This window comes from Gopherus evgoodei, chromosome 16, assembly GCF_007399415.2.
Source record: "Gopherus evgoodei ecotype Sinaloan lineage chromosome 16, rGopEvg1_v1.p, whole genome shotgun sequence".
NCBI lineage: Eukaryota > Metazoa > Chordata > Testudines > Testudinidae > Gopherus > Gopherus evgoodei.
This window is the reverse complement of record NC_044337.1, coordinates 2,663,540-2,687,374: the sequence shown is the minus strand read 5'-3', so window position 1 is coordinate 2,687,374 and position 23,835 is coordinate 2,663,540. Positions and strand designations below refer to the sequence as shown.

General features: G+C 47.3%; 2 protein-coding genes across 6 annotated transcripts in view; both read right to left on the bottom strand.

Moving 5' to 3' along the window:
• The window catches only part of RABL6 (RAB, member RAS oncogene family like 6), a 110,677-nt gene extending 89,241 nt beyond the window's left edge, over positions 1-21,436 (bottom strand). For 2 of the 5 annotated variants that reach the window (XM_030536105.1, XM_030536106.1), the window contains exons 1-2: positions 20,903-21,435; positions 4,579-4,713 (exon numbers count right to left, since the gene is read on the bottom strand). In XM_030536105.1, the coding sequence (XP_030391965.1) occupies positions 4,579-4,713; positions 20,903-21,032 (265 nt within the window). In that variant the 5' untranslated portion in view covers positions 21,033-21,435. Of the gene's footprint in view, positions 1-4,578; positions 4,714-20,902 lie in introns of all 5 variants that reach the window. The other 3 variants (XM_030536109.1, XM_030536107.1, XM_030536108.1) reach the window with 2 other exon arrangements.
• A 1,152-nt stretch (positions 21,437-22,588) lies between these two features.
• The window catches only part of CCDC183 (coiled-coil domain containing 183), a 39,715-nt gene continuing 38,468 nt past the window's right edge, over positions 22,589-23,835 (bottom strand). Inside the window, exons 13-14 of the mRNA XM_030535938.1 lie at positions 23,712-23,808; positions 22,589-22,725 (exon numbers count right to left, since the gene is read on the bottom strand). Of these exons, the coding sequence (XP_030391798.1) occupies positions 22,589-22,725; positions 23,712-23,808 (234 nt within the window). The remainder of the gene's footprint in view (positions 22,726-23,711; positions 23,809-23,835) is intronic.

The window sequence follows — 23,835 nt, the reverse complement described above, 5'->3', positions numbered from 1 at the left end:
TAGAGCAGAGGGAAATCCTCCAGGCATCCTAGAGGGGCTGCAGAGGAGGGGCCAATCCGGGTCCAGAAGAGCCCTACTTAAGATAAGCAGCAGAGCAGAGAAGTTCAGCTGCTGCATGGAACTTGACGAGGGAGGATTGGGTGTCTGGCTGACTAGATGAGCCGCAAGCCATGGACAGCTCACTGCAGAGAGCTCACCAGGCAGAACTGAGCCCAGGGAAGGCTGCCAAAGACCAGATGCCTGGCTGGCTAGAATAGCAGCAGGACCATGAAAAGGTCAGTACAGACAGCCTGAGCCCAGGACCAGGGCAAACCAGGCGAAGGTACAGAGATCATAGAATCATAGGACTGGAAGGGACCTCGAGAGGTCATCTAGTCCAGTCCCCTGCGCTTATGACAGAACTATATTATTTAGATCATTCCTGACAGGTGTTTGTCTAACCTGCTCTTAAAAATCTCCAACAATGGAGATCCCACAACCTCCCTGCTTCTTGTCCTATCCTCACAGGTTAAGAGCAACAATTTTTCTCCCTCCTCCTTGTAACAACCTTTTATGTACTTGAAAACTGTCATCATCATGTCCCCTCTTGGTCTTCTCTTCTCCAGACTAAACCCAACTTTTTCAGTCTTTCCTCATAGGTCATGTTTTCTAGACCTTTAATCATTTTTGTTGCTCTTCTCTGGACTTTCTCCAATTTGTCCCACATCTTTCCTGAAATATGGTGCCCAGAAGTGGACACAATACTCCAGCTGAGGCCTAATCAGCGTGGAGTAGAGTGAAGAATTACTTCTCGTGTCTTACAACACTCCTGCTAATACATCCCACAATGATGTTCGCTTCTTTTACGACAGTGTCACACCACTGACTCATATTTAGCTTGTGGTCCACTATGACCCCCAGATTCCTTTCCACAGTACTCCTTCCTAGGTATGTGAACTGATTGTTACTTCCTAAATGGACTGCATTTGTCCTTACTGAATTTCATCCTATTTACTTCAGACCATTTGTCCAGATATTTTGAATTTTAATCTCATCCTCCAAAACACTTGCAAGCCCCTCCACTTGGTATCATCTGCAAACTTCACAAGTGTACTATGCCATTAACTAAATCATTGATTAAGATATTGAACAGAACCAAACCCAGAACTGATACCTATGGGACCCCACTCATTATGCCCTTCCAGAATGATTGTGAATCACTTATAACTACTCTTTGGGAACTGTTTTGCAACTAGTTATGCACCCACTAGTTCCATTTAGGTTACATTTCCCTAGTTTGTTTAAGGAGGTCATTCAAGACAGTATCAAAAGCTTTATTAAAGTCAAGATATATCCCGTCTACCACTTCCCCCACATCCACAAGGCTTGTTACCCTGTCAAAGAATGCTATCAGATTGGTTTGATACAATTTGTTCTTGACAAATTCATGCTCACTTTACTTATCACCTTATCTTCTAGATGTTTGCAAACTGATTGCTTAATTATTTGCTCCATTACCTTTCTGGTACAGAAGTTAAGCTGACAGGTTTGTAATTCCTCGGTTGTCCTTATTTCCTTTTTTACAGGTGCTATTTTCCAGTCATCTGGAATCTCTCCAGTCTTCCATGATTATTCAAAGATAATCGCTAATGGCTCAGATATCTCCTCAGTCAGCTCCTTAAGTATTCTACAATGCATTTCATCACACCCTGGTGACTTAAAGACATCTAACTTGTCTAAGTAATTTTTAACTTCTTTTCCTATTTTAGCCTCTGATCCTACCTCCTTTTCACTAACACTCACTATGTTAGACGGCCAATCACCACCAACCTTTTTAGTGAAAACCAAAACCAAAGTCATTAAGCATCTCTGCCATTTTCACATTTTCTGTTATTTCTCACACACACACTCTCTCTCTCTGAGTAACAGGTCTACCCTGTCCTTGGTCTTCCTCCTGCTTCAAAAGTATTTGTAGAATATTTTCTCATTACCCTTTATGTCTCTAGCTAGTTTGATCTAGTCAGAGAAGGGCACTGCTGGTCTGGTTGCAGATTGAGCCAAGGGAGGGCTGCTGAAAAGGACACCAGCTGAGGGTACTTAGATGTGCCCCAGCTGGATGGCTGAAAAAGGCAGGGCCTCAGGGAAGAAGCCTTAGAGCAGGGGTCGGCAACCTTTCAGAAGTGCTGTGCCGAGTCTTCATTTATTCACTTTAATTTAAGATTTCGCGTGCCGGTAATACATTTTAATGTTTTTAGAAGGTTTCTCTCTCTAAGTCTATATATTATATAACTAAACTAGTGTTGCATCGTAAAATAAACAAGGTTTTCAAAATGTTTAAGAAGCTTCATTTAAAATTATATTAAAATGTTGATCTTACACCGTCAGTCGGCTCAGCCCCCTGCTGCTCAGGGGTTCCATCCGCCAGCTGCCAGACCTGCTCAGCCGGGATCCCAACTGCCAGACCTGCTCAGCCCGCTGCCGGCCTAGGGTCCCGGCCCTGCCCACATACAGTGGGTACCTATCTTCTCCCTGGTTCTGGCCCATTCTCTTCCTCTCTCTGCACGGAGCTGAGGGTGGGAGTGCGCTGAGCACAGGGCTGGGGATGAAGGGTCTGGCCAGGAGCCAAAAGGAGGGAGGGGGCTCAGGGCTGGGGCAGGAGGTTTGCGTGTGGGGTACTTACCTGGGCAGCTCCCATTTGGTGCGAGGGGTGCAGGTGGGAATGGGGGGGGGAGGGGTTTGCAGGAGTTTCCATTTGGTGCTCAGGGTGGGGATGGGGGGGTGCAAGAGTCAGGATGTGGGGGTATGTGCAGGTGTCAGGGCAGGGAGGGTCTGGGTATGGTGTGGGGGGGGCCAGAGTCAGGGCTGGGGTCGTGGCGGGGGTGAAGGAATCAAGCAGAGGGCTGAGTGTGGGGTGGGGCCAGGGCTGGGGGGATATGCCCATATTCCATCCACCCACCCCTTCCCCAAGGCCCTGCCCCCACTTCTTCTCTGCAGATCCTGGGACTCCCATGCCCCATCCAACCCCCCCTGCTCCCTGACTGCCCCCTCCAGAGACCCCTTGCCCAGGATCCCACCCCGTATCCAACCCACCCTGCTTCCTGTCCCCTGACTACCCCCCCTTATCCAACCCTCCCAGCCCCAGATCCCTTACCATGAGGCTCCTAGCAGCATATTCTGCTCTGCGCAGAGCCAGACAGGCTGTCCTGTGGCAGCAGGCAGCCCCAGCCCCCAGAGCGCTGCGCATGCGGTGACATGGCTCCAGGGGAAAATGAGAAGGTGGGGAAGAAGCCGGCGGCTTGCTGCGCTCGGCCGGGCGCTCCAGCCTGGGAGCATGGACCCCACGGCTTGCCGCGCCGGGAGAGTGGGGCCATTTGCCCAGCCCTGCATTAGGGTGTGCCTGGGCACACCCTGTGCGCACATCTATGCTTCTGCCCCCTGTCCCTGCACCGGGGGGGGGGCGGGGGTTGGAGGGCACAGAAGAGCGGGCCGGGCAGGATTTTTAATGGCACGCTGTACCAGCGTGCCATAGGTTGCCGACCCCTGCCTTAGAGCTACAGCTTCATACAAGGGCAGAGAAAGAACGTGGACTATCTACCCCAAAGGGGGGACAGCATGTGTGGCTTGGCCAGAGAGCTGAGCTGCCGAAGACCAGCTGAGAGATCCAGCAGCTGGGGGGTGCTTGCGAGAGACAGGCACCACCCTGATGTAAAACCAAAGCAGGCTCACACCTAACCAAGAGAAAGGGCTCCTGTGAAAAGACTGTTTGCAGGCACAACTGGCCAGAGAAAAGGGGGCACACATGAGGCGACTGCTGACCCCATTACAGACATGCACCATGGCCCTGCTCCCTCAGCCTACCCCCTCCAGCCTCCTATGATTGATCTTATGAAGAGAGACTCCTAAAATAATCGGCTGCTGTCTTATGCAGTTTCTACATCAGCAGCATTCTGCCCATGCTGTAAAAATCTCAGGGCCAGTTCCTTTAAGCTGCCATAGCAGGAAGAAGACTTCCACCTCAGCTCTGCAACTCAAGCAAGAGTCTTAGAGCATCATTGACAAAATACAATAATTCTGTTTTTCAATAACTTGTACTTGTATTAATATCTCCACCTAAGATTATTAGAACTACAAGCATTTTAAAAATCTAATTCACTTTTCACCATGTCCACTACGGATTTACTCTCCAATTGCAGAGTGAGACTAGACTGCTCCATGTCACTTGCTGGTATTGAATGTACTAACACAGGACTGTTGTACTTCAGATCCAGTCCTCCAGGGATACATTTCACTAATAAAATATGTTTTCATTGAAACAAGAAAATACAATGAGCATTTCAATTCATATTCATGTTTTGTTAAATTTCTTCCTGTGATTTTAACTACTGAGGACATCTGTTTAAATGGTTGGTAACATAATTACTGAGTGAAAGGATTAAAAAACAGGATTATTTGAATAATCAAGTAAGAGTGATGAGTACCCATTTTAAATCTAAACTGGATAAAGCTGAAAGAGACAGCTGAGACTACAGAGGAATTCCTGCCTCCATGGCACAGACTGTTCCTTCCCCCAGGCACCCTTCATTCCCTCTCCCTTCTTACTTTTATAGTTCCAGTGGATGCTGGTGACTTGGATCTCCTGAGTAGGAATATATTCCTCAACAAACTTCTTCCCCTGGAGTCGGTGCCAAAGTGTGGTTTTCCCTGTGTTCCTGTCCCCTCGGATTACAATTTTCACTGGGGGAAGAAGAGCAAGTACAAAAATAAAGTTGATTAAAACAAATCTTGGGAATGCTTGGAAAAGTGTTAATATTTTGAAATTGTTATTCTGATGTAATTAGATCTTTCATGTTACACATGCAGGGTATTTCATTACAAGATATGAGCAACAGTCACTCAAATTCCTGCTTACTTAGCTGCACAGTTAAGTTCAACAGGAAGAATCAACTTCAAGATCAAGCCACTTATCCTTGCCCTTGAGGCCTTGCACAACTTCCCTCAGGCCATGTCTACATCTAAAATTTTGCAGCGCTGGTTGTTACAGCTGTATTAGTACAGCTGTATAGGGCCAGCGCTGCAGAGTGGCCACACTTACAGCAACCAGCGCTGCAAGTGGTGTTAGATGTGGCCACACTGCAGCGCTGTTGGGCGGCTTCAAGGGGGGTTCCGGGACCGAGAGAGCAAACCGGGAAAGGAAACCAGCTTCGCCGCGGTTTGCTCTCTCGGTCCCGGAGCCAGCCAGCAAACCGCGGGGAAGGAGACCTGCTTGCTCGGGGTTCCGGGACCGAGAGAGCAAACCGGGAACGCCGCGGTTTGCTCTCTCGGTCCCGGAGCCAGCCAGCAAACCGCGGGGAAGGAGACCTGCTTGCTCGGGGTTCCGGGACCGAGAGAGCAAACCGGGAACGCCGCGGTTTGCTCTCTCGGTCCCGGAGCCAGCCAGCAAACCGCGGGGAAGGAGACCTGCTTGCTCGGGGTTCCGGGACCGAGAGAGCAAACCGGGAACGCCGCGGTTTGCTCTCTCGGTCCCGGAGCCAGCCAGCAAACCGCGGGGAAGGAGACCTGCTTGCTCGGGGTTCCGGGACCGAGAGAGCAAACCGCGGCGAAGCTGGTTTCCTTTCCCGGTTTGCTCTCTCGGTCCCGGAACCCCGAGCAAGCAGGTCTCCTTCCCTGCGGTTTGCTGGCTGGCTCCGGGACCGAGAGAGCAAACCGGGAAAGGAAACCAGCTTGATTACCAGAGGCTTCCTCCTTCCACGGAGGTCAAGAAAAGCGCTGGTGAGTGTCTACATTGCATTACCAGCGCTGGATCACCAGCGCTGGATCCTCTACACCCGAGACAAAACGGGAGTACGGCCAGCGCTGCAAACAGGGAGTTGCAGCGCTGGTGATGCCCTGCAGATGTGGACACTCTCAAAGTTGCAGCGCTGTAACTCCCTCACCAGCGCTGCAACTTTCTGATGTAGACAAGCCCTCAGTCTATGCCTCTGCTCTCATTTTTGCTTAACTCCCATCCTGCTGCCCCCCCCGCCCTGGGTAATCTTAACCCCTGCTCACATTTCAACAAGTTCTTCCATACCTATTTTTGAGCTTGTATCCTCCTACCCACATGCCAAATGCCCTCCTGTAGCGTTCAAGTTTTCCTTAAATAATTTTCTTATCCTCAAGAAAATAACGATCTCCTGAAACTATCTGCACCACTTTGAAACTGGCTGGTCAGCTTGGATACCCAAATTGCCCTGCCTGAGGGCTTGCCTACTTGAGAAGTTTGCGCCAGTTTAAATTAAAGATGTCAATTTAAACTGACAGAATTACATTGGTACAAATGGCTGTGTGGACACTCTTTGGTTTAAGCATTGCCTATTTTAATTTAACTTAAGTTGTTAAGGAGCAGGTTTAAGCTAAAAACAAGCATGGGCCCACAGGGATTTGCACTGGTTTAACTATATCCCTGTAAACACCAATTTAAATTAAAACAACATCTTATTTCTGCAGTGGAGCGCGCTCTCATCTCTCATTTAGGGCATGTCTACACAGGAAAAGTTACAGTGCCGCTTAGAGCACGCTGAAGGGAAACAGCTGTTGTGTGTTCGCACTGTCAGCTGCCTGCACAATAGCATGTTCACACTTGCAGTGGTATTTGGAGAAATGCACTCAGGGCAGCTATCCTATGGAGCACCTCTTTCTCTTCTGCTGCTAAGACTCGTGGGAAGGCGTGGGGCATGATGGGGCATTCCAGAAATCCCTGTGCATCCATCCGCATTTGGTGCCATCTTTCAACTGTTTGAGTACTGCGCACCCAGCCTCTTCAAGCTGCAGGAATGGTTCCTGATCTGTTGACCAGAATGCTGCCCGCTCTGACCAACAAGTCACGAGCGGCAGTGGAGTTATTCTTTAAACTACAACGGCAAGACGAGTGAGACATTGATCTTGCTACACATAATAGTGATGACACTAGAGTGCCACACTGGAACACCACTTTAGGGCTCGGGAAGTAAGCACTGAGTGGTGGGATTATATTGTGATGCATGTCTGGGATGATAAGCAATGGCTGCAGTACTTTTCGGATAAGGAAAGCTACATTCATGGGACTGTGTGATGAGCTCACTCCAGCCCTGTGGCGCAAGGACATGAGAATGAGAGCTGCCCTGCCACTGGAGAAGCACATAGAAATTGCGGTGTGGAAGCTAGCTACTCCAGGCTGCTACCGATGGGTTGCTAACCAGTTTGGAGTGGGAAATTGGACCACTGGACTTGTGCTGATGAAAGTCTGCAGGGCCATTAATCGCATCCTGCTCTGAAAGACCGTGACTCTGGGCAACATGCGTGACACTGTGGATGGCTTTGCACAAATGGGCTTCCCTAACTGCAGATGGCAAGCACATTCCAGTTCTGGCATCAGACGACCTAGCCACCGAGTATATTACTCACAAGGGGTATTTTTTCAATGGTCCTCCAGGCGCTTGTGGATCACTGTGGGCGTTTCACAGACATTAATACAGGCTGGTCCAGCAAGGTGCATGATGCATGCATCTTTTGGAACACTGACCTGTTCACGAAGCTGCAAGCCAGGACTTTCTTCCTGGACCAGAAGATCACCATAGGGGAACTCAAAATGCCCACTGTGATCCTAGGAGACCCTACCTACCCCTTAACACCACGCCTTATAAAGCCATACACGGGGCAACTTGACAGCAGCAAGGAGTGGTTTGACAACAGGCTGAGCAAGTGCAGAATGATTGTTTAGTGTGCTTTTGGCTGTTTAAAAGCCCGCTGGTGCTGCCTCTATGGGAAACTGCACCTGGCCGATGAAACTATTCCTATGCTTATAGCCATGTGTGGTACGCTCCATAATATTTGTGAAAGGAAGGGTGAAAGCTTCACTCAGGGCTGGACTGCAGAGGCTCAGCGCCTCGAGGCTGAGTTTAAACAGCCAAAGACTAGGGCTATCAGAGGGGTGCAGCGTAGGGCTATAAGGATCAGGAATGCTGTGAGGCAGCAATTTGAAGCTGAAAGCCACTAATATTTGTTGCTATGCTCAGAAGTGCAGTGCTTGTAATGCTAGGAGGTAATTGGTGTAAACAATGCAATATGTGGGTTTACCGTAATTGTATGTTGGTCTGCAGGGCTCTTTTTGCTTTCAATTTATAGAATAAAGATTGGTTTTAAAGCAACACAATTCTTTTATTAAAAAACAACCACCTGAGGAGAGAGTGAAAGGAAAAAATATATCAGGAGGAACGGGGATGGGGGAAGGGAAGGTCCCACGAGAAGGTGGTGTCCTTGGATGGCTAGAGATTTGTGTATGTCCAGGGATCATATCCAACCTTCTCCTTTGGAGTACAATGCAGCAGGTACTTCAGCAGGGCCATACCGCAGAGGAATGGGCATTGAGTGCAGTGAATAGTGGGAGTCCACAGTGCTGAACTGCGAGGGAGGAGTGGAATGCTGCGGGTAGAGACTGTAGACAGATTGATAAAAGCGTGTTGGCGGTGTCTGGGGGGCACATGGAAAAGTTTTGTGACAGCGGCTGCAGGGGAGGGCGGGCACAGAACTGCTCAGTTTGAAGAGCTAGTACCACCTGAAGCATGTCTGTACTGCCACTCCCTCAATTCCCGTTTCTCGGCAGCAGAGTGCATCATAACATTACGCAGAAAGTCCTTAGTTCTTCTTGGCCACTTTCTAACTCTGCGCAGCCGTTCAGCCACCAATAACAAAGAGGGAGGTTGGGATCCCAAGGTCATCTCTGTGAAGTTTAAACGCAACATTTTACAGAAGCAGTATTGTTTGCAACATAGACAACACCGATTCAGTGCTTTAAAACACAGCCAGTACTCTCACACCTGTCACTAACTGGCTAACTGCAGGCAAGCAAACATAAGTCGCCAAAATGGTGACTTGCCATAGGGCAGGGTAAATCACTCTTCCTGGACCCTGTTGTACACTGGGCACGTGGCTCCTGCGGAGAGCCAGCACTGGGGGGTGGGAGGGAGTGGGAAGGCTGATAATCATTCCTGTCCCCACACTTTTCAGAGGATGTGATTATGGAAGATGTCTCGCTGCTGAAGGTGAGCAGGGAATCAAGGGAAGGTCTTCTCCAAGGCTGCAGCTTCTGCCCTGGTCCCCATGCAGCTCGCCTATGTGCAGCAATGGTCCCCCCTGTGATGGCACAGTTGCCATTAATGGGGCAAGAAACAAAGCAGCTCTGCCGAAGAACCTGCAGCAGCGGATTGCCCAGTATCTCCAAGACAGTTTCCTGGAGACCTCTGAGGGAGAGTCCCACGAAGTGAGGGAGTCAAATCAACAGCCTGTTCTGCCACTCAGACTAGGCATGCAGTGGGAGACAACCCTCCTGCCCCTAACAACTCGCTTCAGTGATTCCCAAAAATCACATCCACTTACCGGGGCCTCCTCTCCTGTTTGCGCTTCACCAGTCTCCGACAGCTGTGCATGGCTAACCTCCTCTGGGGTAGAAAAGAGCTTTTGGCTCTATGCATCTCTGGCTTCCAAGTCATCCTCTGCCTCACATCCTCATCCAAGATTTCCTCCTCCTGGCTTCGTACACTCTTGACTGGCACACGACCCAACAAAGTATCCACAGAGGGCTTTGCAGTGGAGGTGCGGTCGCCGCAGAGTATTGTGTCCAACTCTTTGTTGAACCAGCAGCTTGTGGGTGCAGCACTGGAGCAGCAGTTTGCTTCCCACACCTTGTGGTAGGCGTTACGCAGCTCCTTCACTTTGACCCTACATTGCAATGTGTCCCAGTCATGGCCCCTTTCCATCACACATTGTGAAGTCTGTCCGTAAGTATCATAATTCCTATGCTGGAGCACAGTTGGGACTGGACATCCTTCTCTCCCCAAATGCTGATGGGGTCCAGCAGCTCGGCATTGCTCCAAGAGGGAGCAATGGTGCATGGAGCAGGCATGGCCACCTGGAAAGATGCCCCAAGATCACTTCACACACCACCGAGCAAAGAGGAAGGGGACTTTCAAATTTCCAAAGGAATTTACGGGGTGGGGATGACGGTTGGTCACTTGAAGGCAGTGCAGTAGAGTTCAAACCGATGGCCAGAGAGGTGAGAACGGGCATTATGGGACACCTCACTGAGGCCAATCGCTGCACCGTAATCGCCACGGTGTCTACACTGGCACCACAGAGCAGTAGCCCCGGCGCAGAAAGCTGTAAACCTCTCACTGGGGTGGTTTTTTTACAGCGCTACAATTGCGCAGTTTCTGTCCACTAAGTGGCTTGGCAGTGCGTACGCCTTGGGAGTTACAGCGCAGAACGCTGCTTCACCGCGCAGAAACTTGCCAGTGTAGACAGGGTCTTAGAGTGCAAGTGCCTTGCAGCAGGGACCATATTTTCTATTATACTCTTACTGGAAGCAGAACACAGCAGTGATGCTCAGCAAAGTAATACGGAAAAACTGACAGCTAGTTGTGACAGTCTGGACTCACTGTGGAGGGTATATGTGCCTGAGGCAAAAATCAGAAAATCCTAATATAATTTAATGCATTTGTAATGACTGGTAATCAATGGCATAGGACACCAGGCTGCTCTAGTGCAGATTGAGAGACTACACACACACACACACACACACACATTCTCTCTCTCTCTCTCCATGAAAAGAGATTCAATCAAGGAACCTAACTGTGTGTGAAGGAAAAAAAAAAACAACACATACTCAAAGGATAAGAAGTGTCCATAATATGCTGAAAAGCTAATATAAATGGGATTAGCCACAGTTTCATCCAGCACGTGACCTTAACAACTCAAAGATAAGCAGTGTATTCTGTGTTATTTCTAGAAGCTTGCTCTCACCTTCAGAATGTGCAGAAAGAAGAGCAAATAAGGCAGGCGACCAGCTTGGCTTAACAGAGAAATCTTCAGTGAGCTTAAACACAAAAAGAAAGCTCACAGTTGAAACTTAGACAGATGACTAGGGAGGAGTATAAAAATATTGCTCGAGATGCAAGGGTGTAACCAGGAAGGCCAAAGTCCAATTGGAGTTGCAGCTAGCACGGGATGTGAAGGGTAACAGGAAAGGTTTCTACAGGTATATTAGCAACAAGAACGTGGTCAAGGAAAGTGTGGGACCCTTACTGAACGGGAGAAGCAACCTAGTGACAGATGTGGAAAAAGTTCAAGTACTCAATGCTTTTTTTGCCTCAGTCTTCACAGACAAGGTCAGCTCCCACACTGCTGCACTGGGCAGCACAGTATGGGGAGGTTGTGAGCAACCCTCAGTGGTGAAAGAACAGGTTAAGGACTATTTAGAAAAGCTGGACATTTACTAGCCCATGGGGCCGGATGAACTGTACCCGAGCATGCTGAGGAAGTTGGCTGATATGATTGCAGAGCCATTGGCCATGATCTTTGAAAACTCATGGTGATTGGAGGAAGTCCTGGAGAACTGGGAAAAGGCAAACATAGTGCCCATCTTTTAAAAGGGGAAGAAGGTGAATCCGGGGAACTATAGTCCTGTCAACCTCACCTCAGTCCCTGGAAAAATCACAGAGCAGTTCCTCAAGGAATCCATTTTGAAGCACTTGGAGGAAAGGAAGGTGATCAGGAACAGTCAACATAGATTCACCAAGGGCAAGTCATGCCTGACCAACCTGACTGCCTTCTATGATGAGACAACTGGCTCTGTGGATATGGGGAAAGTGGTGGATGTAATATACCTTGACTTTAGCAAAGCTTTTGATATGGTCTCCCACAGTATTCTTGCCAGCAAGTTAAAAAAGTACTGGTTGGATGAACGAACTATAAGGTGGATAGAAAACTGGCTAAATCGTCAGCCTCAACGAGTAGTGAACAACAACTCAATGTCTAGTTGGCAGCTGGTATCAAGCGGATCAGTCCTGGGGCCGGTTTTGTTCAACATCTTCATTAATGATCTGGATGATGGGATGGATTGCACCCTCAGCAAGTTCACAGATGATACTAAGCGAGGGGAAGAGCAAGATACACTGGAGGGTATGGATAGGGTCCAGAGTGACCTAGACAAATTGGAAGATTGAGCCAAAAGAAATCCAAGGACAGAAGAATATCATACACTGCTACAGGCTGGGGACCGACTGGCTAAGTGGCAGTTCTGCAGAAAAGGAACTGGAGATTACAGTGGATGAGAAACTGGATATGGGTCAGTATGTCCGTGTTGCCAAGAAAGCTAATGGCATATTGGGCTGCACTTGTAGGTGCACTGCCAGCAGATCTAGGGAAGTGATTGTTCCCCTCTATTCGGCACTGATGAGGCCACACCTGGAGTATTGTGTCCCGTTTTGGTCCCCCCACTACAGAAGGGATGTGAACAAACTGGAGAGTTCAGTGGAGGGCAATGAAAATGATCAGTGGGCTGAGGCACATCACTTATGAGGAGAGGCTGAGGGAACCTGGCTTATTTAGTCTGCAAAAGAGAAGAGGGGTGATTTCATAGCAGCCTTCAATTACCTGAAGGGGGATTCCAAAGAGGATGGAGCTAGGCTGTTCTCAGTGGTGGCAAACAACAGAACAAGGAGCAGAGGTCTCAAGTTGCAGTGGGGGAGGTTTAGGTTGGATAGTAGGAAAAACTTTTTCACTAGGAGGGTGGTGAAGCACTGGAATGGGTTACCTAGGGAGGTGTTGGAATCTCCATCCTTAAAGGTTTTTATGGCCCAGCTTGACAAGCCCTGGCTCGGATGATTTAGTTTGGATTGGTCCTGCTTTGAGCAGGGGGTTGGACTAGATGACCTCCTGAGGTCTCTTCCAACCCCAATCTTCTATGATTCAGCATCAGGGTCTTCTGTTACACATTGGCCGAATTTTCTAAGTTTGATCATCTTGTCAGATTAGATCAGAAATCATTAGGTGAAATCCTGGCTCCACTGAAGTCAATGGGAGTTTTGCCACTGACTTCAATGGGGCCAGGATTTCACACATCATTCTGAGACACGGAATTTGTTCTTCCTTAGGAAATGGACTGCCCTAAAGTGATTTCTCTCCCTTGAAACTTGAACAAGTGATTAGCATTAAATTCTGCATCACTTTGCCAAAGTAGCCTAATAACAAAAAGCAGCTCTTCATCCGATGTTCATGCTGTATCTAAAACGAAGAGATACAAGTGGAGGACTGCTATTGCTTGATTTCAAGAAGTTTGTACCATGTACTTACCGTATATACTTGTTCATTAGCCTGTTTGTTTATAAGCTGACCTCCCAAGACGGTTAGGTAAAAACAACAAAAACTGTATGACCCTTTCATAAGCCGACCCCACATTTCATGGGTTGGCAAACTTTGGCTCCCAGCCCATCAGGGTAAGCCGCTGGCAGGTTGGGACATTTTGTTTACTTGGAGCATCTGCTGGCACAGGGCCCCTCAGTTTGCCGTTCCCTGCTATATTTTAAAAGCTGGCATCACAGGAAACACTCAAAACTTTTGCTAGAATTATATTAATGTAATCTAACGAAAAGACTTTTAATAACTGAACAAATATGTATTCACCTTCAAAATTACAGTCAATATTTAAAATCAGTAAATGCATATTTAAAACAAGTAACTTAGAACAATATGATACTTTAAAAAGTCTTAAAATCCTTCAAAGTCTGAATCAGTCTCTGATTCACCAAACAGTTCATTAAACTCTGCTTCAGTCGCTACAACACCTGTATTGTCATTGTAGATGTCAGCAGTGTCGTCTTCAGAGTCGGATTCCTTATCATCAGCCTCTGTTGTATCATCAAATATGCCATCATCATCTGACCTGTTGAGTACATTGCTGATACAGCATTTCCTAAATGATTTTTCTACCATTTCTGACTGACTGGACACCTTTGATCCACTGGGCGACCAGACTGATTTCGGGCTTCATAAGAGTCTTGCCTTTTGTCAACTTCGCCATGCCTGAGCACATCCACTCAGACCACATTTTGCACAGTCTGTCTTTAAAGGGTTTGTTCAGTTCTACAGCCGCTTGATGTCTGCCTGAAGTTAAGCCTCCAGGTATTACAGCCAAAGTAGTTTTCATATTTTTGGCCACATTTTTCATCCACCTTGCATGCCCTGAACACGTCCCAATTGAGCACAGCAGATTTCTTGATAAGTGCTCCTGGTCTCTTATTCCACACTTTTTCCAGCAATTCAATAGTCCCACTTTCATCCATCCATCCCTTTTCATGTGCACGTACGATGACACCAGCAGGAAATTTCATGTTTTTAGGCAAGCTTTTTCTTTTAAAAATAACAGGAGCGAGCTTTGATCCATTTGCCAAACATGATAAAACCACCGTAAAATGGATTTTTTCATGGAAAGTGGCTTTAATTCAAACTGTTTTTTCACCAACACTGGTTACCGTTCTGTTGCTCGGGAGATCGAATGTCATTGCTGTTTCATCCATATTTCCTATTTGTGACAATTCAAATGCATATTCCTTTCGATATTTTATAATAAACCTTTGGAAGGATTCAATTTTTTCTTCTAGATCTCTAGACAGCTTTTGTCTTCTGCATATGCAACAACTTTAAGATTGAACACTGCATGATAAGACCTTTTTCTTTTGATTTGACCGTTGTTCATTTTAAATACTAGTATGAAAATAGATTATTATTGTCGTTTAGATTTTGTAGGATTTTACATAGGAATGTCACCTGCTTTATCACTGTCAAATTATTGTTTTGTTTATTTCAAAGCAGCCCTGCAGATTGGCATGTCTGTAGGGATAACAGGCTATTTCAATTTTATTAGAGATTCCATCGATTCTGCACATTATATTTTCATATTGGCTCAAGACTTATGAGGTCCATTTTAAGCCAGTTTAGTCCACTAAACAACTTTGCAACTTTAAAAGGCTGCAGTATTGCCATCAATAAATAGGTCGGCAAACGCTGGCTCCCGGCCTGTCAGGGTAAGCTGCTGGCAGGACGTTTTATTTACCTGGAGCATCTGCAGGCATGGAGCCACTCAGCTCCCTGTGGCCAGGTACAGCAACCTGCAGCTACATGGGGCTAAGGGGCTCCAAACCTGTAGATGCTCCAGGTAAACAAAATGACAATGTATTAGATATTCAATTCAATGATTCTATAGAGTTTAAAATCATCAAATTTTGGTGTAGACCCGTTTACAAGCCACCTCCGCTCTTTGATCCATCACCTTTTTACCAAAAATATTTGGCTTATGAACAAGTATATACAGTAAATATTTTAAGTAATGTACAATATAAGCAGCAATTAAAAATTTAATTAAAATTATAGTTGTCGATAATTGCTTTTCTTTTTGGACTATTTGCTGAGTGGCATTCACGTTTCTATAATACATAACTTTAAGAGACCAAAAATAAGGTTAAAATAATATGTAGTACTTATAGTGTTTTGTACCTATAGATGTGACAGAATCCTTAAAGAGGTAGGTAAGCATTATCTCCATTTTCAGATGGAGAAATACATAATGAAAGGTGACTGCTTACTTCAAAAAAAAAAAAAAAAATGAGCCTATTTTCCTTAAAGCATGCAGCAAGTCAGCAGTAGGGCTGGAACAGGAGCCCAGGTCTGCTGCCTCAGAGCTATGCCCTACCCAAAGGATCAGACTGCCTCCCCTGGAAAGTCCTTTAAAAAAATCTATGTCCATTATTAAATTACAGCTTAGGTTATTAAAAGGAAAAGAGAGACTTAGAAGTCAGATGTATCTTTCACCATTTATGCTGTTCATGCATTCCTCTCTTTGAAAAAGGTAATTACACTGGTCAGTTTAATTGCTTATAATTTCTATCAATTTCTGCTTCTCTTGAACTATACTGCTGCGTTTGGGTTAACTCTTCAGCTGTGTGTTAAAACAGAAAAAGTTTAGGTCCAAAGGCTTAGAAGTCAGGTCTGCTTAACCACTTTAAACAACACACAAAAACCTACACTTGAAACCTCCACTAAGTTGAGAAGGACACCTTTTTGTTAACCAGCAAATGAAAGGTACTTTAAGGTAAGGGTAACCACTCAATTCCTATCTCTCTTGTGGTGCCTACTGCTTGTAACAGTAGGGGAGGGATCACTGAAAAACTGCCCTGTTCTATTCATTCCATCTAAAGTACCTGGACTTGGCTACAGTCAGAAGACAGGATACTGGGCTAGATGGACCGTTGGTTTGACCCAGTATGGTCATTCTTATGCTGTGCAACCTGTTTCAAGACACTCAAAATAACCACTCAAGTAACAATAGGGTGACTTTAACACTGCCTTTGTTTGTTTTTTAAATTACAGTCACACCCTTAGAGAGTAGGTTTTTTAAATTTAATACGCCAAGGCTGCTCTCTTACTTCATTTATCATATGCCAAACACTCTTACCACTGCTGCAAGTACATAACTCCGATAAGTTCCTCGATATCATTAAAAAAAATGACACACAGCATAACCGGTAACTCAACACTCACTACAAGCCCACTCATGATTACCTGACTGTCCCTGGTCAACAGCCCTTTAGATAGTCCTACGTTTGAAATGAGATGCATCAGTAAGGTACACATAGGTATTACCATTTATGATAACGATAGGCTTGCAGCTTTAATTTGATAGTAAATAGTGGTTTAAATTAAAGCAACACCCATAGGTTTGCATAACAAGCATCAAAAGTTATTTGTGGGAGACAGAAAAATGTGAGGAAAGAAAGTAATAAGTCATTTAGTATATTTTACACTTTTCATCCACATCATTAAAATCCTCTACAAAAGGTGGAAAGATTCCACTCATTATTACAGATAGAGAAACTGAGGAAGAGACAAAGGCCCAAGGCCACAGATTGGGTCTGTGGCTAACTACAATTAGACATCAGGAGCTCCTGACCTCCAACTCTGTCCTTGCTCCTCCAGAATGTTAAGCTGAAGTGTGTTTATAGTTGCTACAATACTACAAATAATAATCTATAACAATAAAGAAAATCAGGTTTTAAAACTTCATAAAAGGATACAATATATCCATGAGAACATTTTTCTACTTTCATATCCATGAGAACATTTTTCTACTTTCAAGGGGAGAAAAGCAGAAGATTGGTAGAATATTTGATTTCCCAGAACCACTGGCCTCAGTGTTTCCTACTAGTGGTTGATTTTTAGGCAGTGTCTACACACTTGTTTGTCAGTATTATACTGATTATGTCCAAAGCCATCTGAAAGGAACACACAGACTGCTGTTTCGTGACATGCCTGCCCTGTCAAACAGTTTGAGGATGGTAGCACAGTGGGCTCCTATCTCCAGGCAAGAAAGAAAATATGACAGCTGGATCTTTCAAACCGCCTCACATCTTTTGCTCTGATCAGTTACCATCAATGGGTAGTTTCAAGGGAATCCTCAGACATATAATCCCAGAAAGGCCTTCAGCCACATTCATTCATTTCTCCCTCTCCCAGCCTATCACCACCTTATGTAAACTTTCAATTTGTAGTTTGGCAGTGCCTATAGCTTATTTTCTTCTCTGCTACTAAAAAGCCAAGTATGGTGGTATGCCCATAAGGCACAGTGAGGATGAGTACATGAAAAAACATGTGTTAAGATACAAGTATGAAAGTTATTTTGAAATATGATTCTCCAATGAATACTAGTGGCTGCTGCTAAGACTGCTATTAGGCCTTGCCCTCTTCTGAAATCATACCCTACAAACATGCCAACCTCTTCTCTTCTGCTTGAAAGGTCTATATTATCTGGCAGGGAGTGGATGGGGTTCCCTCAACAAAGTGCTTCAATGCATTTTTTCCTGTAACTCATGCCAGCTGTCCAGAATTCATAAGCATAACACTCAGCACTTAATATAGTTAAACTATTCAGCTGAGGGTTTCTTCCACTTCTTTTCTTAAATATACTACACAGATACGGAAACTACCACAAAGAAGTGGCACCCAAAACCAAACAAATCAGTATCAGAGCCAGATTTAGAACGTAGAAATTCCTGGCTGCCAGTCCACTAGCTATAGCGCTTATGAGCAATCCTTCAACAAGTCAGTGTATGAACTAAATAAATGTGTGGTAAGGAAACAGATTTCAGTTTCATATTTTGAATGGATCATCAAAAAAGTAAGTGACCATTTTTGTAACAGCCATGACAGCGAACCCTAAATTTGGATTTGTGCAAATGTAGGGGAAAAAAGGGGTTAAAGGCATGACATATATTTGTATACAATGGCTATGAAAAGCATTTTCATTTTTCCCCTTGAATTTCATTTTTTTTTTTAATTTACAAAGGAGCATTGGTGAAATAAAATAAGAGCTACAGCCTTGTCTTCCCCACAGTGACACCCTTTCTGCCTGACATCCTTTACTATCCCATATCCCACTCATGTTATAACTAAGGCTAAGATTGTACCATGGTTATTTTTAGTAAAAGTCACAGACAGGTCATGGGCAATGAACAAAAATTCACAGAAGCTGTCACCTGTCTGTGACTTTTACTGCTGCAGTTCCATGGTTTCCCCTGCCACCAGGGTGTGGGGTTCCCCCTTTGCTCACCGCAGCTGGAAGCTCCCCTCCACCCACGGTGGCTGGGAGCTGCAGGTTGACTATATTGCCTAAAGAGAAAACGGGACACCCCCAACCACTTACCCGAGGCATCCCCCTGCCTCCCACCCCATGCGAGGCTGTTGCCAGAATCCTGAGGGCCCCCTCAGAAATCTGTCACCTGTCACTGGAACCCTGCAGGGGGCCCCATCGCCTGTCACTGCAACCCTCCCAGGGCCCCACTAGCTGCCAGCTCCAGAGTCCCCAGCCCCTGAGGCTGAAGCAGAGAATGTCTGGAAGTCACCTTAGTTATAACTCCTCATGCCAAGACCTGTCCAACCTCCAAGGGTCACACATGCATGGCATTCAAAAATAAATACACCATGCGTGTCTTAGTGGACCACCTCCAAAACCCTTTCACAAGCTGGCCTGCATCTTCTGTAAATATTATATAACAGCAACAGTGAGAGAAGAGTTACTATGGCAATTGGAAAGCTTCCCCCAAGGCAGTGACAGAATACTGTTTTTAATATTTATGATAGAACTGAAGCTATCAGAACACAAGTACTGTCAAGTCAAGGCACCAAACAAAACCCTTCCACAGGCTTTTAGCAATGTGACAAAGTTAAAATGGATGTACTTGCTAAGGAATCAAGGGACTATGCTTGGTGGCTTTAGTGTTTGCATTTCTGACCCAGCTGTATTAATCTTAAAAAATGGAAATAGCTCCACACAATTGCTAGACTCTCTAAATTACACACTATTCTTAGTGTGCCTAACGGATGTGAACCAAATGCTTCCTCTGGTATAACAAAGAAACACACATACACCCCCTCAGAAGCATTGCTGACCATACTTTCTACATTTCTAACGCTAGCCTCTCCCTTCCCCTCAACTATGGTTCCTATCCCCCTCACATCTCCCTAGCTGCACACAAATGCATAGAAAATTATTCAAGTTCAACATTTACAAATCAGACACATTATTCCACACTGCTGATCTCCTCTTAACCCTTCTGCACTTTGACTTCACTATCTACACAGATCCATACAGATGAGCTAATACTCACTGTAATGGCGTGTGTCTATTTTCAGAGCTATCACCTGATGTCAGTGTTTCCCAAAAGTGTGTCTCAACCCACCACTGGGTCACGGGAAGGTTTAGGTGGGCTACAGGCCTGATGTGGAGAGGAAGAGACTGGAGAGGGAGCCTGCATAGTGGTGGCTCCTGTCCCACAAGGCTGGGCCCAGCTCCCTACTCCGGGCACTGGAGACCAAGCCTGCTCCACTCTCACTCCCACAGCAGCAGTCCCTGTCCCATGGGGCTGATCCTGGCGCTCTGCTCCAGGCATTGTGATCTGCTGCACAACACTGCAGCACCACTCAGGTTTGGCTCAGCTGTGGAGGAAGGCCTGGTCCAGCCCATGAGACGGGGACTGCTGCTGTGGGGCTGAGAGTGGAGAAGGCTCGGTCTCCAACACCCCTGCAGGACCTCTCCTCTGCACCAGAACTAGGGTTGTAGTGCCAGGGCAGAGGGTACTGCTGTAGGTGGTCAGTGTCACAAGCCTCAGAGGGGCAAGAAGGCAACAGCAGCAGGGGACACAGCTGACTTATGGTTTTGGGCCCCTGAGTGGGTTGCAAAAAGAGATAAAATGCAGTTGCTGAATTGCTTAAGTAAAACATTTTGGAACTGCTGCCCTGTGTGTCACGATTATTACTTGCTCATGTATTTCACCTACTTACAGTGTCCCTCTGAGTTTCAAGGAATATTTTCTTACTAGGAATAAGAGATGCTGCGATTATCCACGAGAAAACATTTCTTAAAATGCCTATTGAAAAAAAATTCTAAAATATGTACCTGCATAAACTGATAACCAATATGAGACTAATGGACCTAATAAAACTAGATATGGTGCCACCTTCACCTTTCACTAACCTTTACCATGGCAAAATTCCACAATAGTCACTTAACAACACACAGCCATTAACACCTGATGAGAAAGTACCATTTTCCTGGGATGTAGCAAAGGCCATCCAAATATCAGAGAGGCAGGGGGATTTTTCTAGCATCTGAATGGACTAATCTTGAGAAATGGTGTGCTCCTATAACTGCCAACGAAATCAATAGAGGTGTGTGGGGATGTAGGCATTCAGAACCACCCAGGCCCTAAAACAGGAAGTATTCAAAACAAGCATTAAAGATTTGAGTTTTCTGTCTTTCAGTTATGTCTTTCTCCCTTTCCCATCCCTGCATCTCTCACGCATAGTGGAACTATTTAATGCCACAAATGTTCCGGGGACAGTTTGTGAGAGTAACAGCACACAAAACAAAGGACTAGTATCATATGGTTACAGCTTCATTCCTCTGCACACAACAGCAGGAACGACCCAGCTCTCAGGGCATGGACGTTTGCAACCCGAGAGATTATTCCCCCCCCCCCCTTGTATTCCTGCTCCCCGAAACTTTCAAGCTCCTACTCACTGTTATACTGGACTCCCTTGGCAAACCTCCTCTGCAGAGCCTGGTTCATAGACTGCAGCCCCGCGGGGATGTTCTTGTCCCGGACGGGAGCCTGATCCGAGCCCACTAGTTTCTTCAGGGCCGAGAACATCTTCCTCGCCCCCCGCCTTCCCGGGGCACGAAGCTCTAACAGCGCGCGGGAAACGCGCCTCCCGTCGCAGCTCAGCAGCAGCCCCGCGCAGGGCGCTTTACGCGGCCATCGGGGGTGCTGACGAGCCTGCGCAGACACCGCTGTGCCCCGGGGGCGGAACGCGGCCAAGCCCCAGCACCGCGGCTGGGCTGCACTCCCAGGGCCTGTCCCCCGGCGCGGCGGCTGGTCCCGGCGCTGCCAGGTTAACGCGGCATCGCCCGGTCCCGGGGCAGAGAGCGGCGTGTCCGGGTCTCGACGCTGCCCAGGCTCCTGGGGGTCGGGCTCAGCCCCGCCAGGGCCTCGCAGGTGCCGCCGGCCGCTGAGCCAAGAGAGACCGCTCAGCCCCCCGCGCCGCCGCCATCTTGGCCCTTTCGCTTTAAGGCGGGAGGGACGCAGGCAGAAAGCGCAGCTACGGAACCTCGCGCGGGACAAGAGAGTGAAACTCACTCACACCTGCTCTCTAGCCCGCCCCGCCCACTCAGCCTTGTCCCGACTCAGCACCCCGCCCCTCCCCACCACTCAGCCCCGCCCCGCCGCGTGGCTCCGCCCATCGCCGCGCGAAGGCAGGTTCTAGCGGGGTGGGGGCAGGGCAGAGGGGCCGAGGCCCCTGGCCATGCGGGCGCTCAGCGTTGGGGTTACTGCACCTGGCCAGTATCTGGCGGGTTGTTTAACGGATTTTCCAGCTGTCAGAAAAATAAGTGAATCTACTGGGTGCTTTTTAACACGGGTCTAAAGATTTGCAATATGATCACAGTGCATTGGGCTCGCTCATGGTAAAAGTTTCTGTGTCCAGCTAAGGGGGCTGCAGTGTTCCCACCAGGGCCGGCTCCAGGCCCCAGCACGCCAAGCGGGTGCTGGGGGCAGCATGCTGCGGGGGGCACTCTGCCGGTTGCTGGGAGGGCGGCAGGCGGCTCCGGTGGACCTCCCGCAGGCTTCCCTGCGGAGGGTCCGCTGGTCCCGCAGCTCCCATGGAGCATCCGCAGGCATGCCTGCGGGAGGTCCACCGGAGCCGCGGGACCGGCGAGCGGCAGAGCGCCCCCCATGGCATGCCGCTGGGTTTGGTGCAGCGAAATGGCTAGAGCCGGCTCTGGTTCCCATTACCACAGTTTCAGTGACAACAGATGAAGACACAGCAACTGCCTGCCCACCAAGACTCAAGTGCACTGCGTGGGTGTGTGAGAGAGGACTTGAGTCGGATGCAGTGTTATCACTCTCTCTAGGTGGTAGCTCTCTAGATGCTTGTAATAGGCTGTTGAAGGGAGCAGGGTTGTGGAATTCCCTCGTGATTGGGAGTTGGGGTTGCAATAGGCTTGCCTTGTGGAGGGGGCTTTTTTTTCTGCATTTCAAAGGTGAGTACCTGACAGGATTGGGCCCTCACCAGCCTGGCTCTGACACCCTATAACAGCTTCTCATGGCGCTGAGTGGGCCTGGGCAGCACGACACCAGCCGAGGAAAGTAAAGTGCTTTATTGAGTCCGAAATAAAGTTGCTTTTGGTGTGAGATGGTGGTACTAGGCCTTAGGTGCCTTTCCGGCCTCCTCGCTGCTTCTTCTTGGCAGCCTTGGTCATGGTTTCAATCAGGCGCACACCCTGCTTTTTTATCTCATCCCGGCTGGGCACGTAGCTGTGGTCAATGTCAGCAAAATCAAAGGCATCTGCAAAAGACAAAGCCTAGTGAAGCAGGCTGGGAAAGCACGTGGCACTGGAGCTGCTGCTGCTTTTCAACTATAACACCTGGGGGCTAAATCCCCAGCAGAGGTCACTAGTATTAGGGCTGATGGCATCTTTGTAGGCCTCAAACTGGCAGTGGGCAGCACAATCACGTCTGCTATCCAGCAGAGTGCAGTTACCAGTATATTCCTTGCAAGCTACATTCCCATTCCCAGTTCCTCAGACTCTGAGCTGTCAGGACTCAGCTCACTAAAATAATTGCAGTGTTGCTGTTTCTCACTCCATAGGATGTTTTCTATAATGCGCCAGCTCCTGGAGCCATGTGATTATGTGTGAATCTCAGCTTTCATTTAAAAGAAACCTAAGTTTCTAGCTGTAGTGGTTGTAGAATAAAGCTCAAAAACTTGAGGTTCCAGCAGCAGAAGGTGAATAAACAGAGCTCAGCATGAATTAGTCTTTAAAATCACATGAAGTTTAAGCCAATCTGATGCCTTTGGAGGCCTGACTCCTCATTTTTGATGAGGTTAGCAATGCTATAACTAGGCAGGAGAATGGTGAGGATGTACATAAATAAAAGGTGAGAGATATTTACACTTGACTGGAGGTTGCTGATGGAGGGTTCAGAGTAGCCCATAGGATTTGTCCATTTCTTACTCTCCTACCATCATGAAATCCCCTAGACTGTAGTGAGAGCCGTTGGACTTAAAGGGAGGGATGTGGCTCCTCACACACAAACTCTGAGCCACAGGAGTAACTGGCAACTGCAGATTTCTAGACCAGCACCAATTTTGTGTTAGCCAATGGGGGTCCATGTCTGACCCTTCAGTGGAATGCAGCTGATGGAACCCTGAAGTTACAGAGGATGGAGAGGCTGTTGCGAATGTTGCTGAAAGCTATCCCCAGCAGCTGGCTGAGATCTCCATTCTAACTACAGGTCCTCAGTGCTCTCCCAATTCCAAGATCTTCATACCTCTAACGGCATCTTCTTCATCCTCAAAAGAAATCTTCAGGTTCTGACGCTCATTCTTTGTACTTTCCTCCAGGAAATTCCTAACTTTCACAAAGGTCTGTAAAAAAAACACCTCAGGTTAAAT